The sequence below is a fragment of the Ovis aries genome, chromosome 12 (assembly GCF_016772045.2).
Source record: "Ovis aries strain OAR_USU_Benz2616 breed Rambouillet chromosome 12, ARS-UI_Ramb_v3.0, whole genome shotgun sequence".
NCBI classification, from domain to species: domain Eukaryota; kingdom Metazoa; phylum Chordata; class Mammalia; order Artiodactyla; family Bovidae; genus Ovis; species Ovis aries.
In genome coordinates, this window is record NC_056065.1 from 63,088,821 (window position 1) to 63,107,124 (window position 18,304).

Consider the following 18,304-nt stretch of genomic DNA (forward strand, 5'->3'; position numbering starts at 1 on the left):
ATTCATTGGAAGGACTATTGCTAATGCTGAAGCTCCAATATTTTGGCCATGTGAAGCAAAGAACCAACTCATTGGAAAAGACCCTGAGGCTGGGAAAGATTAAAGACAAAAGAAGAAGGCAATGGTAGAGGATACAATGGTTAGGTAGCATCACTGACTCAATGGTCATGAAACTCAGGAAACTCTAGGAGATAGTGGAGGACAGAGGAGCCTGGCGTGCTACAGTCCGTGAGGTTGCAAAGAGTCAGACATGACTTAGCGACTGAACAGGCAATTCCAAGGAAAAAGTTTGCATAGCCTGACTTGACATAGCCACAGGGAGGCAGCAGAGAGTGTGGAATGGCCTGGTGAGGGATAGGCCAGGCCTCCACAGTCACAGGAAACAACAGGACTGATTGGGAAATAGCATCAGCCAACCTGGCTTTAAGGGAATACTATCTGGATTAATGTCTCAACATTTGATTCCCTCTCCTGAAATTCTGGAATGCCCTTCATAGCAAATAAAATACAGTATGGAAACAGCCGTACTATACTTTAAAAAGTAGACTTGGAATCCTGGCTTTGAATTGTGACTCTTCCATTCTTTTCAAAAGTCAATAAATAGTTATTGACCATGCTGAGTGCCTGGAATCAGATAATAATTACAGTTTAATATTCATGAAACATCAGTGTTGTGCCAAACATGTTTTCATTCCATGCTCTATGAAGGGTGCATGCACTCTTATTATCCTCATTTACAGATGAGAGACCTAAGCCTTTGGAGAGGTTTAATCACTCCCCCAGGTCATACAATGAATGAACCAGTTTCTACTCCAACATTCCACCTCTACAGGCTGGGTTGCAGTCTGCCATGGTCTGTTCTGTCCTATTGTATCAAATAATATGGCTCCCAATCTTGAAGAGAGTGGTTTAGCGAAAAAAAGAGCTGCAAAGAGGTAAGTGACAGTGACATGTCTTACATGAAGTAGTCAAGGTACGAAGAGGGTGTGAAAAGGAGTATCTCCTGCCACATCTGTAAACAAGGATGTCACAGGCATCGGTTTGAGATTCTGCCCTCCAAATGTGAATTTCTGAGCCCCGAGGGCCCCCAGAAGGGAGAACAGTGCCTGCAATCCAGCAGCTGTCAGCTCCCACCACTCCCTACAGTGACTAAGGATGCAACAAAAATTTAAAGAAAAAATAGGATACAGGCCCCAGATAGCTGAGATGCATATGGAAGAAATGAGTTCAGTGAGCCCTGACTCTTTCATCTTCCCAGACATAGATGAGCCCTAAATTCCTTGAGATAGCTGATTTTCCTTAATTAACAATAATCTTCGATGTTCAGACTATCTGCCTCCTTTGTTACAAACTTCTATATAACCTGACTCCCTTCCCCACCCTCCCCCTTGCTTCCCTTCCTTCCCTTTCCCCCCACCACACCCTCACTCCCACCCCCACCTCCAGAGCAGCTTCTCAGGGGCTACCTGAGATGCTGCCTCCTGTCTCAAATTTCAGGTTATGAGCTTTTTTTTTTTTTTTTTTTTTCTTTAGTTGGCAAGGCTGTCCTAGAATTACTGAAGTGTCAGAGAGATTCCAGGAAATGGCTGTCTGGGAAGGCTTCACTTAAGAAGGTGATGGTTTTGCTAGATTTTCAAGAGGCTTTTTGAGGAGGGCATTCTCCTCCACAGCTCTCAAGCTCTAATTTTTAAAAACAAATAAAAGGAAAAAGACATTCCAAGCAGAGAAAAACAGCAGGTGGGTAAGGGCCACCTGGGCAGGGGGGAAGTCATTCAGAGGGCCTTGTGTCAGGTCAGAGTGAGCCTTGTATGTCATCCTGAGAGCTGGACTCTCTCAGGGTCAAAGGAGAGCCACTGAAGGGCTTGAATGCAGGCACAAAGTGCTCTGATCACTGCTTTATGGCTAAAGACTGGCACAGCGGGGACAGGTGAAGCGCAGGTGTCCATGATCAGACCCAAAGGCTCAGGAACGGCACCCCAGAAAGACCCCTGGGCCAGCTTTTGAAAGTTGCTTCCCTAGGCTGATGAAGGAGGCTGTAGGTAGCTGTGATGAGAGTAGGCAACACAGCAGGGAGGTGGGCCAGGAGGCAGAAGCCAGGAGGCTTGAATAGTAGGGTGAGTGCGGGAACCATGAACGATTTGTTTTCAAAGGGCAGGTGAGGGAGCAGAGGCCGGAGAAGGATGGGCGGCCCACTCAAGGAGGGCTTTGGGTGCTAAGCCAAGGCCTGAAGTGCTGGGGGGAGGAACTGAGTGGGTGAGTTTAAAGATGCTGGAGACTTCTTGCTGGCTGCAAGATTCCCAGGAACTCTCTTAAACACTCTGAGAACCAATACAATAGGGGTCGTGTGTGTGGTCTGAGCCTGACACCTGAAAGACCAAGAGCCATTGGTCTCCAAGGCCAGCCAAGAGTCTTCTTTTTCTCTAATGAGTATCTACCACCTTGAGGCTGCACCATGGGCTTCAAGACCATCCTGTATGTGAAGAAGGGCTAGGAGAGGGCGACAAGCCTTGAGGATGGACTTACTGGAAGAGGAGCCTGCCAGGACCCACCTCAGTCCCTGGAAGTCCATCTGTCCCGGTTCATTCCTCTACCATTCGCCGGCCTCACCCACCATTTCCTACTGGCACCCACACATGCACGCTCAGTCATTTGATCGTGTCTGACTCTTGTCTACAGTAGCCCACAGATCTCCACTGTCCATGGGATTTCCCAGGCAAGAATATCAGAGTGGGTTTCCATTTCCTCCTCCATGGGATCTTCCCAATCCAGGATCTCAACCCGAGTCTCCTGCATTGGTAGGCAGGTTCTTTACCACTGAGCCACCTGGGAAGCCTAGACTGAATCAGAAAATACACATTTGTGCCCTTGTCTGAACTTACCCAGAATCCCCATCCACCATTAACTGAGGCCACCTACAGTTACAGCTATTTTTGGTTTTCTGGCAGGCATGCAGGAGGCACTAGATACAACAAATGCATGTTTTTTTAAAAAAAAAAGAAAGACAAAAAGGTGGAAGGAAAGTAATGGGGACAAGGTTCCTGACTCTCTGGGTACCATCTTTTTCTTCCCTCATGGATCATATCCCTTGACCATCTCTCACAGACTGGACTTCCCACCCACCCCCACCCCGCCTAGGTTTAATTGTATTCAGATCTCATCTCTGCCCCTCTCTCAAACCGGCTTCCCTGGGCATGTTCCCCCAGACCCCACTCCTGGGAGCTTCAGTCTCCCCGTCTGTATCATAGAGTTATCACAACTACCTCACAGAGCTGTCATTGAACTAAATGAGATCAGGGCCTGCCCTGGTGTTTGTTCCCATCTTCCTTTCTGGCCTTTAACCTCAGAATCCCTCCTGGCATCACACTCACAACTGCCCCTTAGATCTGGGCTTCAAATGTGATTCCATGGGCTTTTCTACTTAATGCGCCTGAAGTCTGGTCACTTTACTCAGACTAACAACGCTGCTGCTGCTAAGTCACTTCAGTTGTGTCTGACTCTGTGCGACCCCATAGACAGCAGCCCACCAGGCTCCCCCGTCCCTGGGATTTTCCAGGCAAGAACACTGGAGTGGGGTGCCATTGCTTTCTCTGAAAACTAACAATAAGGGGAAAATAAAAGTCAATATAAGGCCTAGATTTGTATATAAACAGATAATTCAACTTAGAGAGGAATCTGGGGAGAACAAGGAGGTGACAAGGAGGTCAGAGGAAGAGCAGTTTTGATCCTTGCAAGCCTAACGCCAAGTTCTTTCTAACCCAGCACAAACTGCTCATTCTCTTCCCTGGGAATGGAGTAGTTCCAAGCATCAAGTAGCTACCCAAAGTTCATCTCAGAGATGTCTATGAAATTATAAGGAATGCTAATTCCTTGAATTCATAGTGAAATGAAAGTCGTTCAGTCATGTCAACTCTTTGTGACCCCATGGACTATACAGTCCATGGGATTCTCCAGGCCAGAGTACTGGAGTGGGTAGCTTTTTCCTCCTCCAGGGGATTTTCCCAACCCAGGAATCAAACCCAGGTCTCCCGCATTGCAGGTGGATTCTTTACCAACTGAGTGAGGGAAGCCCAAAAGTACACTAATGCAAATTGGAAATGGGCAAAGGTGAAAATGGCATGGAAGTGCCCCCCCTACAGCCCCTGCAACTGATAATGTGCAGCTACTTGGCCAGGGGGAGCCACCCCTTGCTGTTCTAAGAACCAGGAATGGCTCATGCTGGGTCAGGTGGACAGAGGAGATGGGCTCTGCAATGATAGCTGAGCCAGGTCCAACTGTTACCAGCCAGGATTCTTGGCCTTCCCCAATCAATAGAAATTGACTGGAGGCCAGACAAGAAATTCAGGTGTGGCTCAACTGGGGCCCCTGCTGCAGCAGCGGGGAGCGAGAGCAAACAGGTTCCCTTGCTTGCTCACTCCCTGAGGAGAGGAGTGGGGAGCTGGTTCCTTTGTGAAGGGAGGGTAGAGTGTTGTTCAAGGCTTAGGCAGGAGGGGTAGCCTAGATGTTCTGTCCACCCCTTAGCTGGTGTTGTGTGCAGGGGGTCTGCACGGTACCCTATTTTTGCTCTAGGCTGCTCAAAACTGGCAGTTGTGTTTTTTGGTCTCTTTGTATCTTTTGAGTACAGAATTTGCCCCAGCTATGCATGCATGGGGCTCTTTTGTATTGTAAAATACAGTTCCTTTGTATTTTGTTGCTGAAGGAGATGTGTATCCAGGTACAAGCATTGCAGCCTTGCTGCAAAGGGTCCCAGGTCCCAGGCTAGGCTCACCATCAATAGGACACAACAGCTTGACATGAGCTGGGTCGTCACCAGCTGAAGGAAGTTACCATCCTGGAGGCCACCATTAGACTTGGGCCTTGGACGTGCACCTCTGCCCATATACCAGCAAGCTTCCCCGTGTGTCCTGTGACATTTCTGGAGACCAGCTCTCCCACAAGGCACCCCCAACCCTGAGCACTTCCCTTCCCTCTTCCCCCGACCACACAGCCCTTGCAGACAGGATTGATCTCACTTTTGGGTTTTATTTTTATTTCACAATAAAATAACATGCTGCAATAGGAAAACGGGGATTGAATAAGTACATCATTCACATCTAGGAAACCAGCTCCCGTGGTCAACAATAAATAAATATTTAAACGGCGAGGAGTTCCTGGCGGGCGCCAAGAGGTTCCCAGCACTTCAAGAGGTAGCGTCTGCTGGAAAGAGGGAGACAGCCAGGCTACCACCTCCTGTGGATTTTCCAGGAGAGGCAGACGCACAAATAACAATAAATAACAATAGCAACAACACAACAACAGCAATAAAAAATAATGTGCCATGACCATTGTCTCAAAACCAACAATATGTTAGGCTTAAATACTTTTCTCCTGGAGGAGCTCCTAGCGCAGAGAGAACAGTGTGGATTCCCTGGGGGCAAGAGGGGCTGCCTGGTTAATTCACCTCCCCAGCCCAGCTGGGGCAGAAGTCCCACCAGGGAATGGGTGTTTGGTGATGCCCTGGGGTGACAAGCAGGTTCTGATTTCCCCTAGTCCTGCTCTTCCCAGCAGCCTCTCTCCACCCCAGTTTCATTCCCGGCTTCTACAGGCTATCCAAGTTCATCGAGGTCCCTGCCTCATTTCTCATCAACACCCAATGAGTACACCCCAACAAGCTATAGGAAAGAAACACAAGGTTCCCCTTCCATCCTGGGGAATCTCTTTTTCCCTGTTCTCATCCTCACAAAAATAAAATATTAGCTTGATTTAAACAGGACTTTCTGGAACTGCCATGAGGTTTGTCTCCCAGGAGCCCTTTCCCCCTTGTTCCACCCTGCCCAGCATAAGGGCTGGACTAGTCGCTCACCAAGAGGCCCCACATCTTGCTCCAGGCAGCTCAGAGCTAAGAGGGGACACATCCCAGCAAGAGGCTCTCAGCAGGTCCTGCTCACAGGTGGACCCGGTGGCATCCATGGAGTCAGAGGCCCCCGCAAGAACCCACCAAGAGCACCAAGGTTCATTTCGCATGGGCAAGATGGCCTGTTTTCGGGGCTCTCTACTGATTTGGAGAGGGGCTTGAAAGCCAGTTTTTGAGGTAAATATCTCATTCGGGGCAAGCATCACATCGGTACTCTGGCCTTGACAAGACTGCCAGGCTGGACACTGCCAGGTTGAGAGGTGCAAGCTAGGCAACCCCCCAACCCCGCCATAGCCCAGAGGCAGGTGAGGAGGACAGGATGAGAAGACTCCACCATCCATGGCTCCCTTCATGCCCAGGACAGTCTGGAAATTAGGAAAACAGGTCAACCATTCGACAGGCAAAACTGGCTAAGCTGGTTGTCTTTCTCTCCCTCATTTTCAAGTTCCCCTTTATCCATGCATTTCGCAAAGCCCCCTGGAAATATCCCTTGTCCTGTTGAGAATGGCCAGAGCCAATGATGACTCTTGCACCATCATTCTTCCCCCCCTTAAAAGCCCCACACAGCCCTCATCTTCAGCCCTGGCCCACAGGTCCTAGAAGTGGGGTGACCCTCTCACGCACGGAATTCAGTCCCAAGGATCTGGAGGTGAGGGTGTCACCGGGTCAGCTTTTTCCTTCGCTGTCCTCTCTTGCTTTGCAGAACCTGCCTCCCCCAAGGGGACAGCACCTTGGGGGTGGGTGACTCAATCTCTCTGCCCGGCTGGCTCCTTCCAGGCCCTGAGGCTCAGGTGTGCGAGGCCTCAGCTGGGCTGCCGCTGGACGGGGAGGCAGAGGCGGCCATGGCTTGGGTGGCCAGGTCCCGGTAAGCGGGGGACTTCAGGAAGCGCGGGTAGGAGTCCTTCTCCATCAGGGCTCGCACCTTCCGCTGCGCCGCGTCGAAGCATGCAGCCGTGGCGGCCTGCAGGTTCGTCCTGGTCAGCTCCCTGGTCTCGTGGTCTATATTCACCTGTGGGAAGGAGCACAAGCACGTGGGTGAGTGGGGGGCTCAGAGCCAGGGTGAGGGGACTGGCAGGCCTGGGAGGACTGGCGGGGGGCAGTGGAAGGAGCACTGGGTTCTGAACCAGGAACTGGGGCTCTGCTGAGTTGACCATCAGTGGGCTTTTCAGCTCTGGGCCTGTCCTCCCTACTACTCTCCACTCTCTCAGAACCACCCAGGAGATGTTAAGAATGGGCACAGATCCACCCTCGTTTCACCTGTTTCTCTGTGACAACCCAGGTTCGAGTCATCACCACCTCTCTCCTAGGCTACTGCCAGCACCTGCTATTGGGTCTCTCTCTCCTCCCCTGAACCCCAGGGTCTGTTCTCCACCTAGCAGCAAAGACAGCCTCACAAAGCACAAGCCAGTTTGCTAGCAGTTCTGTTGTTCCCCATCACTCCGAGAAAAGGCCGACATGGGTGCTGAGCCCACAAGGCTACCGGGGCCAGCACCTGGCCGCCTGCCACCTGTGTGACATCACCTCCCACTCTCTCTCACTTCCCGCTCCACACGGGCCCACTTGCTGGCCTGTGAGCACAAAGGCACTCTCTGATCTTTGTATTTTCTCTTTCCTGTGTCTCATCCTCCGACCCTGTACCCTGGTCCTCCCTCTCATAGCCTGCTTTCTTTTTATCAGAGCATAGAGCACCCCCTGGCAATAATTATTTAATTGGTTACTGTCATCTTCTCTCACTGGGGTAGAGGCTTTGTGTTCACTGCCATATCCTTGAGGACTATAAATGTGCCTTGCATGTAACTGGTGCCCAACATATCTTCATGGGAGAAATAAAAATGCTCAGAAAATAAATACAATATAAGATACAAAGACAAGCCATTACTTCCTTCTCTCCAAGAGGTGGCATCATATTCCTTATCAAACACGGTGGAGGCCAGAGGGAAGGTTGAAAGGGTCACCAACCACAGACCTGAGTGACTGAGTCAGGTTATCCTACGATGACCTGTCTCCACACTTGTGTTAAGTATTCTGAGTCTCTAAAAAGGGCTTAGTTTACAAAGGTAGGTGTGGACAGAAGCCAAAACCCCTGGCCAACCCCTCCAGTCCCAGTGATATCTGAGGGTAACGGTACCCAGGGGTGGCCTGGAGCCTGGCTTTTTTGATCTCCAGCCTCCTGTGTCAGATAAGGCCACTCTGCTTCTAAACCTGGCCCTTCCCTTACTGGCCCCTGATCATCCCCAGTTCTCAGTGGGGAGGGAGCAGGCAGGGTCTGCAGGATCCCTGGAACGTGTCATGGCTCTGACCTCTTTGGGGGCTTCACCGCAGATGAACTCCTCAAAGATCCGGTGAGCCCGGGATGCCAGCTTGGTAGCAGACCGGAGCTTCTTGAACTCCTCACAGGCCAGCCAGAACTCCAGGTTCTCCTCACTGAACTCTGTCTTCAGGAAGGTGTGGAAGGCGGCCACTCCATCTGGGGTTGCAGGGAGAGAGGAAGAGACAGGTCAGACAGCGGGGACAGCCAGCCGGGAATAAAAGAAGAAGAGACAGCAATTGTAGTTAAGGGCTCTATTTTGGGGATGTAATTTTCTCAAACAAGGACCTGCCTTTGTATTCTGGATAGAGGCTGACACAGTAAGGGATTATTATTACTATTACTATTATTTTGCCCACATTCTCAGCATCCTCAGGCTGGCTCTGCAGCACATGGGTACCCATGTGCCACCCGTGTGCCATCCACAGACAGACACAACAGACACAACTCACTTTTACTGCTCAGCAGCAAGTCAAATGACTCTTTCCATCCCAGCACGTCTTCTGAGAAGTTTTTGCTAAAAAAAAAAAGGGGGGGGGGCAAGATTTTAATTTAAAAAACAACAACAACAAACTAATACATAGCACAAATCCTAGCCAGAACTCTGAAGTTGTATAATCCACACGGAGGCTTGCTCAGTAAAACTACCGGAGCTGACTCCTCAAACTCCCCAACTTTTTGCTGAGGTTTAGGGAAAAGGTTGAGTTTTCTAGAGGACAATCTAGTAACCAGAAACCAGAGCAGGGACCTTCCAGCCCTCAGTAAATATCTAAGATTGTGTTTTTGCTGTCCAAAATTCCTCCGATTCCCCTCTCAGTTTGTTCTGTACACTTTCTCAAGGAAATGAGGGTCTCCTGAATAGAGATTATGCCTACCCACAACCCCAGAGTCCAGCACAGCACCTGCCACAGTTGATGGTCAATATAACAGGGCTTCCCAGTAAGCTGCATGCAAGTAGCAGCAGAGTCCAGTGGCCTTGGGCCCTGCCCTTGCCCTCGTCACACATGCAATGGCATCTCCAGACGGGAGAATCTAGTAACTAGACATTCCAACCCTGGGTATCTTCATTTGTTGGTGGACTTAGAAGGCTGGAGCCATCCACCCAGTCACCCATGAGCCAGACAGCCATAGCAGACCAGCAAGAAGTTCCATTACAATCTCTAGGAAGAGGTCACCAAGGTCCACGATGGTATGTCCTAATTTCTCCTAGTGTTTTCCTTCTCAGGGCTCCCTTCCTAAATCTGGCTCCTTCCCTCTAGGGGCTCCAGGCTGGTTGGCGGGACTTACCCCTCTTTGCTGTGTTTACTGCCCCACTCGAACTTGCCAACATTCCCAGTATCAGAGCCCAGTTCTGACTTATGAAGAAAGATCCCCAGCCGTGTCTTGAATTCTTTGGCTCTGGAAGGCAAAGCATGAGCTCGTGAGGATTCTCCCCTTGCTCAGCCAGGGCAGAGAGATCCATGAAGTCCCAGAAGAGTACAGGTTTGTGCCACCCAAATTCCAAGCCTGAGGGTTTCTGGGAACCCACAGCTGTTCCCAGGGCTTACGCTTCACCTCTCTCATCAGTATCATGAGCCCAGAAACAATGACTGCAATATCTGAGCCGTGATTGGACTGTCTTTCAGTTTGGGGGTTTGCAGTATAGCAAACATAGGCTTTTTCCCCACTTAAGTCACACTTTTTGTGCCTGTTGATTTAGCAGAAGGCAATTCAGTACTCTCTAGGCTTGCCACAGATATTTTCGGAGCTGTGTGGAAGCTGATTTCTGCCTTCATCTTTACTTTTTCCTTCCCAGCCACCGGCTCCAGCAAAGACTGGAGTGGGTGTGTAGCACCCTGGGAAGTGGGGACATCCCTCACTGAGGGCCTGTAAAACAGTTCCCTATATTTCCAGGATCAGAGGAGGCCATGCCCTTAAATCTATAACTTAGAATGAAAACCAAGTGCTTAAGAAACTGGGGAAGACTCAGTTTTGCCTGGCGATGCCACCGCAGTCTTCCTGCAGTAGGTCACCTGAGCAGAACCACCACTTGTCAGAGGAATGACGGGGAATGGCAGTAAACAGTGGTCCCCCTGCCTCCCTTCGCTTTGCCTTCTCGGTTCCCGTCACCCGTCCTTCCCTGAGAATCTAAGAGAGGCATCTGAGAACGTGGAACCAAGCTGACCTCTGCCTCTGAAGTCACTTTCATCCTGTTCTCCAGACCACACAGGTCTGCAAGCCTGCCGCTTCACTCCCTAAGGTTGGTGGGATTTGTTCTTCTTCCCCCAGGCAACTGGACAAGCTGCTCTTACCTCTCCAGGCAGGAGGTGGGGAAGGCGGCCAGGGTGCGACACATGGCTACGGATGCAGGGCAGCACGTCTTGGGGACGATGGTAGCGGGCTCCAGCGGGCACCGCAGAACGCGAAGACAGAAGAACGGCGGCCAGCGCCTGTCTGGGTTTACTATACGGAATTCGCAGAGCCAGCGGCTTTTATTCCCTTGTAGGGGGCGGAGAGGCTGCGCGCCGCCAACCAATCGGAGAGCGGTACTCAGCGCGGGCGAAAGCGGAGGCGGGGCCTGGAGCTCGACCGGGCGGGGCGCCGGGCCCAGGATGCGCTCTCGCCGGGTGCAACCTTCGCCCCGCGGGGGTGCTCACGGGGCTGCCCCCTCCTCCGAGCGGCCGCCGGCGTGGGGAGGGAGAAGCGGCAGAGAAGTCACACGGAGATAAGACGCGCGCACCCAATTTAGTAGGGAAAAAAAAAAAAAAAACCGCCGGCCGCTAGTAAAAGCAGGAAACCCACTCAGCGATGCCAGGAGAATTTGCGTAGGGGTGGTGGATAGGGGAGGTACACCTGGTGTCGATCACAGCTCAAGCCTGAGCCTGTTCGGCCCTAACGACCCGAGCACAGGGTGCAAGCCCGACAGCACAGCCCCATGGTTATACTGATAACTTCCACTTACTGTGTTCTTACCCAGATGGTCTTGGGTCAACCAAGTAAGCCCTTCGTCATCATCACCTCATTTTATAGATGAAGAAACTTGAGTCAGAACGTTAAAAAGACTTGCCCAAGAACAGAGTTAGAAACAGCAGACAAAAAGTGCGGGTGGGGGTGGGGGGGGGGGGGGGGGAGGTGGGTGCTGGCTTTATTGAGCATCTACTATGTGCTTGTTACTAAGACTCAGGTTGAATAATTTGCTCAAAGTCGCACAATGAGTATTCTGCCGGAATTCAAATATGAACTTACCATACTTTTTCTGCTGGTCCTCTTCAAATCCCAACACTTCAGTAACTAATGAGTGATCCTGCCTTTAAGCAGTTGTTAGCTAGTTCAGCATCTTCATCTCTGAGATACAGGTAATAAATACCCTGCCTCTCTCCCCAGTTTCCCCGTTTCCTGATGCTTCCCTTTGGGATTGCTACTAAGAGGCTGCACGTGAGGGCTTCCCCGGTGGCTCAGTGTTAAAGCATCCACCTGCAATGCAATGCAAAACAGGCTGCTCCTGAGTGTAAGATCTAGATTTTTCAGTTTCAAATCTGGGCTCCTGCATTTACTGATGGGAGACCTTAGACAAGCTTCTTAACCATTCCATGCCTCTGTCTCTAGAGTAAATCATTCCTTGTCTCTAGAATAAATCATGCACTTATTTCATAAAGTTGTTGTGAGAACTAAATACATTTAATTCTTAGTTTGAATTCCCTAGGAAACAGGAAACTCGGTTCCTCTGAGGCAGAGACTCACTGGGGAGAGTTCTGGGAACTAAGAGGGTGGGAGGGAAACAGGGCCCGGCAGAGGGAGGAAGCAAATGCCGAAATGGGTCCCAGGGGGTGCTCTGGAGTGGGATGGCCCTTCTGAGCAGTCCCCCACTGAAGCAAGGGGACGGGCCTTTGCACCCCATGTTATCGGTTCGTTGGACTACCTCATTTAAAACCAGGCATTCCCTCTGTCAAGGCAGCAACTGAGAGAGACTGCTGTGAGCCTGCAGCAGCCAGCACCCTGGGGAATGGGGATCTGGTCCCAGAAGGAAATCTGGGAGACGCACGCAGCACCTGTGACCACACCCAGAAGGTGCTTGGGACAGCGTTCAACTCGTAGTCAGCACTCAGTCAGCCTTCACTCTCAGATTTACTTAGTAGGGATACAAGGGTTGCTAGACAAAAAGGATAAGGCTCAATAGCACGTTTTTTGTGACTCTGGGAGTTTAGGTGTTAATTTCACAAAGGGCATTTGAGAGTTGCTATTTCTCAATGAGGCCTGGAAGTAAAGGGTCGGAAAAGAGAGGACACAGGAGAAGAGATCTCCCCTGACAGAACCCATGAGAAGGCCCAGAAAAGTTGGTCAGGGAGGGAAAGGCGAAAAACCACAGAGGGGAAGAGGGGAGGAAGGCTGTGAAACAAGGCATGACCACAGGAAATGATGCCCAAATCAGAACCATGTGGGGGATCTTAGAGCAGTTTCCTTTTTGAAGGCAGCGCCTGCGGGAGCTGACCCAGGAAGTCAAAAGCTGATTCACTTTGAAGCCAGAGCTGAGCCCTCCCCAGCCCCCCAGCCCATTAGAGGCTTGGTTCCGGGAGCGCAGGCTTAGAGGCAGCAGTGCCATCTTAGGTGCCGGATCCGCCTGCACCCGGTCTTGCCCGCCTTAGCTCTTGTTCTGCCTCTCTCACAAGTCCGGGGCCAGACTGGTGTGGGGCAGGGCAATGGGCAAGGCGTGGGAGGAGGCCACGGAAGGAGGCCTTTGTGAACGTCTGCTGCTCAGCACGGTCCTTGGTCCACACGATGACGCATTAACTGGGATGATGGCTATTTTTTCACCTGGTGCCACCCCTGCCCCAGTGCACACTTTTATCACACAGCTGCCGAATGGGGATGTAGGTGGTGTCTGGGATAGCTTTTCTCCAAGCAATAAAGGTGAGTTTATGGATGGATTGTACCCTCGGTCTTATCCTCAGTAGTGCCACGTTGGAATCAGCATGGATATGGCCGCATGACAACAAGAATAGTGGTTAGGCAGAAAACCTCTTCAAACCTTCCTGTTCTTTCTGTATCCCCATGAATAGGCCAAAGGAGCTTTTAAGTGTCCATTCTGCAGACAACAAAACGGCAGTGGTTAAGACACTTAGTTAAGGGCACTGGAGCTGAAAACAGCTGAACCCTGGGCCCAGTGTCCAGATTCCTGAGCTAGTACTTTTTCATTCAGCAAAGAAAGTGAAAGAGACAAAGGGATTGATGCATGGTGCGCAGAAGGGCGAATCCAGGAGCACAAAGCTCCCTGCTCAAGATGAAGAGCCCTCTCCGAGCTCAACCTGCCTCCAGTTGCCATGGTTACCCCTTCAGTTTCCAGGCAGAAAGTTTTTGAAGTTCACGGTTTATCCCAAATTCTCTTCCCAGCAGGTAGGTCGGTTCATGTCTGCAATTTCAGTAATGACTAAACAGTTGCTGTCAATCCAGCAAGTTGAGCTCGCCTTTGAATTGCACTGGCTTTGACAGAACCTGACCTCATTTTTGCCCTGTGAGCCCAGAGCAGATGCACTCTCTTTAATGGAGACTGCGCAGACACAGCTTTGCACCTGGGTCATCTGGGGTCAGGATTCAACATCCACAAGGTCGCAGCCACATGGCCGTCCATCTCTTTCAGCTCTCCCTGGCCATTCTTTCCAAGGCGACTGAGGTCTAGACAGGACCTTTGTCTACTGAAAGTGGTTAGAGGAAATGAAAACACTTTCTTGGTTTCTGAAGGACCCTCCAATCCCAGTTCTACTCATTTTTTTTTTTTTTTCAAACTTTTCACTTTGTATTGCGGTATAGCCGATTAACGATGCTGTGGTAATGTCAGGTGAACAGCAAAGAGACTCAGCCATACATGCACATGGATCCATTTTCCCCCACCCACACACACACCCATCCAGGCTGGCACGTAACACTGAGCAGAGTTCCATGTGCTGTACAGTAGGTCCTTGTTGGTTATCCATTTTAAATATAGCAGTGTGTACATGACCTTCCCAAACTCCCTATCCCTTCCCCCAGGCAACCATAAGTTCCTCTTCTGAGTCTGTGAGTCTCCTTCTTATTTGTAAGTAAGTTCATTTGTATCATTTCTTGTTTCAGATTCTACATATAAGGGATGTCATGCGCTGTTTCTCCTCTGACTTACTTCACTCAGGCTGACACAGTCTGGGTCCGTCCATGTTGCTGCAAATGGCATTATGTCATTCCTTTTAATGGCATTCCTTTAAGATTTATTTTCAGTAAACTAATTTACACAGATTGAGATGCAGCTAGCATATAGTAAATGCACAGATCTTAAGTGTTCAGCTCATGAGTTTTGATGAATGTAGACACCCACGTAGCCATCATTCACCATGCCAGCTTGCCGGATGGCATTTTACCTAAGAGCCAATCAAGCTATGGAACACTTCCATCATCCTAGAAACCTTCATGCTCCTTCCAGCCAACCTCCCACCACACCCCACATCAGAGGCAAACACTAGTCTGAGGCCTACAACCACAGGACTTGTGTTCACCTGAGTTTGTTATTTTTGAGGCTGGGCTCAAGTGCTCGCTCATCTCTGGGACTTTCTCCTCCCTATGTTGTCCTGAACTCAGAATTGATTCCCAGTCTGTTTGCTCTGTGAGCTCCTGAAGGGCAGGGGTCATGGTCTTGGTCCTCTTTTTATCTTCAGCTCCTGGCAGCATGCCTGGTTTGGTGTGTATTCTATGAATGTTGGCTGGCTGGCTTCTGTATCAACAAAGGTCATAATAGCTAACATTTATTGAACACTACCTGTGTGCCAGGCTCTGTTCTATGTGCTTTCTTTCCCCTGAACTATCTGCAGTTCTCGTAATTACCCCATAAAGCAGGTTCTATCTTGTCCTCATTTTACATTTGAGTAAACCCTGGAAGAGGTGTGTTAAGTCACTTGCTGCCCTCACACAGCTAGCGAGTGGTCAAGCTGGGTTTTGCTCTTAGCCCAACTCCAGATCCTGAGTTCCTAACATACACCATCCCATCTGTGTGTGATGTTTTCTAGAGCTCAGAATTCATCACTGTGAGATGAATGAAGCAGAGGCTTGGGAAGAATGTTACCCTTCATCTTCTGTCTTCCGTGGTTTTCTCTCCTGTATCCTCCTCCTACCCCTCTTCCTTGCTCCCCATTCTTCCCACCATTCACACTTCCCACTTTCTTTTTTCTTTTTTTTCGCCCTCGGCTGTGTGTCATCACTGGCTCTGGACTTGTCTGCTTCTTCTGTCCTTTGTGTGTGTGATTCCCACGTGTGACTGCCGAGGCACCTTTCTCTGCTAAAGTCCCTCAGCTAACATCTGGGCTTTTATTATCTTTTCAGGAAAGCTCATTTCAGCTGCCTTGCCCCGCCTCCCTTCCCAGCGATGCCTCCCCAGCCCTCTTTGCTCATGAGGACCCTGGCTCCTACCTTGGAGAGAACCCAGGGGTGGCTTTCAAGGGAGGCAGATCTCCAGTTCCCATTTGGGCTATGTGGGCCTTGGGGAGGCCTTTGTTCCTCTTCACCCTCCTGCTGGTAGATGGAGCCCCCAGATGCGTTCTCGTGGTTTCATGCGGCCCGTGGCCCGTTACAGGCCCTGCACTTGCCGCTGTGTGGTGTGCTGCACTCAGAGGGGCCTGCCTGCCTGGCTGTGATGATTTGCTTTACCCCACACTTCTGCCAGACTGCCTGCCTGTCTCTGAACCCTGCATTCTCCCAGTGCCTGGGGTCCCCCTGCAGTGTGCTGTTCTAGACCCCTCCCTGTGGGGCCTGTGCTTGCATGTGGATGCGTTCCCTAAAGTACCAAACAAATCAGTGGCCATAGATGAGCCCCATCTCACCCTACTACTACCAGTTCCGAAATAGGAGGGTTCCCTAAGCACCCTGGGTTTCTGTCTTCCTCTTTCTCACCATCCCCCTTTGCACTTTTGTCACAAGTGTCATTTTTTCTGAGAGCATCTCACTTCCACACGCTGAATCTTAGAAACAAAGTTCTATCAAATTCCGGATTGTTCTCACTTGGTAATTTTCCAAGGCCCTAAGAAACCACTTAGAATAAAAGATTTGTTGTTGCTATTTAGTTGCTTTGCAACCCCATGGACTGCAGCATGCCAGGCTCCTCTGTCCTTCACTGTCTCCCGGAGTTTGCTCAAATTCATGTCCATTGAGTCAGTGATGCTACCTAACCATCTATTCTCTGCCACCCCCTTTTGCCTTCAATGTTTTGCCTTCTACTTTTGCCCTCAATCTTTCCCCAGCATCAGGGTTTTTTCCAATAGTCAGCTCTTCGCATCAGATGGCCAAAGGATTGGAGCTTCAGCTTTAGCATCAATCCTTCCCATGAATATTCAGGGTTGATATCCCTCAGGATTGACTGTTTTGTTCTCCTTGCAGTCCAAAGGACTCTCAAGAGTCCTCTCCAGCACTACAGTTTGAAAGCATCAGTTCTTCAGTGCTCAGCCTTCTTTATAGTCCAGCTCTCACATCTGTACATGACTACTGGAAAAACCATAGCTTTGGCTACACAGACCTTTGTGGGTAAAATGATGTCTCTGCTTTTTAATATGCTGTCTAGGTTGGTCATAGCTTTACTTCCAAGGATCAAACATCTTTTAATTTCATGGCTGCAGTCACCATCTGCAGTGATTTTGGAGCCCAAGATATAAAATCTGTCACTGTTTCCATTGTTTCCCCATCTATTTGGCATGAAGTGATGGGAGCCGATGCCATGATCTTAGTTTTTTGAATGTTGAGTTTCAAGCCAGCTTTTCACTCTCCTCTTTCACTCTCATCAAGAGGCTCTTTAGTTCCTCTTCACTTTCTGCCATTAGAGTAGTACCATCTGAATAATAAAAGATCTGAGGGTGGAAAAAAGTGAAGCCTGGGATTAGCAAATGGCTGAAAAGGGAGGTTTATGCTTCCAATTCCCTGTTCTTTTCTGGGCTGAGGAGTGAAGACTTGGATTCCAGACCTGCGATGTGAGGCAGGAAACAAGCACCAAGGGAATCTGACAGGAGCCTGGTTGGGGAGGAGAGGGGGGTCCTGGCCAACTGGCTCCCTCTATTGTATCCTCCATCCAGGATGACCATCACTGCTGATCAGTAATATTCTGGGCAAGAAGAAGGTGCCCTGCTGTCTGGGGACACTCTGCAAACAGCCTATGTGAAACCCTGTTTTACTCTCAAATCATGTCTGTGTGTGTCTTCCCTCCAGGGGAGATCCCCTGGAGGAGGGCATAGCAACCAACTCTGGTATTCTTGCCTGGAGAATCCCCATGGATAGAGGAGCCTGGCGGACTACAGTCCATGGGGTTGCAAAGAGTCAGACATGACTGAGCAGCTAAGCCCAGCACGCAGGCCACAGATGATACACAAGGACCGCTCACAGCAAGCCCCGGCATGTGAATGTCTCAGGCACGTGCAGAGATGTCAGGTCAGAGCTGCAGCAGGGGGTTGTGTGTGGGGGGTGGTGTGTGTGTGTGTGTGTGTGTGTGTGTGTGTGTGTGTGTGTGTAGGGGCAGAGGACTGAAAGACTCCCATAGACAAGTAGCAGCTTAACTGCCAGCCCACCCACCCTCATCTCTCAGGAAGGCTCAGCACACCAGACTCTCCCTTGCTCTAGGGACACTGTGCGTGCCCTCCTCGGTGGGAAAGCTGCCTTTGAGACACGGGTGCTCCCCTCAGACACTACCTCAGGGTGGCCTGGAACCTTGAACTTGTGCCTAGCACAGTGCCCAGCCTAATATAGGTATAGTCGTGAAATGCTAGATGGGGAAGGGACGAATGCATCCCCTGCTGGACTTGGTGGATGTCTCAGAGATCCACTGTCAACCCAGGCTCTTGGGATCACAAGCATTCTTGGCTGAACTTCAACCAGAGGACTTTCTGGAAATGGGTCACAGACAGGCTGGCTTAAACAATGACATTTATTATTATGCGCCTCCCAAATGTGACCCCCTCTGGGGCTTGTAGAATCCCCTAGTGCAGAGAAACCAGCCCAAAGTTGGGGAATGTCTGGCCAACATCAGTGATTCCAGAGCCCAGCTTGAGCTGGAAACAGGGCACCAAACACACAGAGGCGTGCCATGTCATGCCATCCCTCTGAAGGTCTTCAGTGAGGAAAGCCACCGC

General features: G+C 50.3%; 1 protein-coding gene across 1 annotated transcript; it reads right to left on the reverse strand.

The window, feature by feature from the left end:
* Nucleotides 1-4,999: 4,999 nt before the first annotated feature.
* RGS16 (regulator of G protein signaling 16) lies at nucleotides 5,000-10,644 on the reverse strand. The gene is made up of 5 exons (XM_004013851.6): nucleotides 10,490-10,644; nucleotides 9,486-9,596; nucleotides 8,651-8,715; nucleotides 8,191-8,357; nucleotides 5,000-6,899 (listed from the first exon to the last, which is right to left on the reverse strand). Exons 1-5 carry the CDS (start codon nucleotides 10,531-10,533, stop codon nucleotides 6,678-6,680), a joined length of 609 nt encoding a protein of 202 aa, XP_004013900.3. The 5' UTR covers nucleotides 10,534-10,644; the 3' UTR covers nucleotides 5,000-6,677.
* Nucleotides 10,645-18,304: the final 7,660 nt, after the last annotated feature.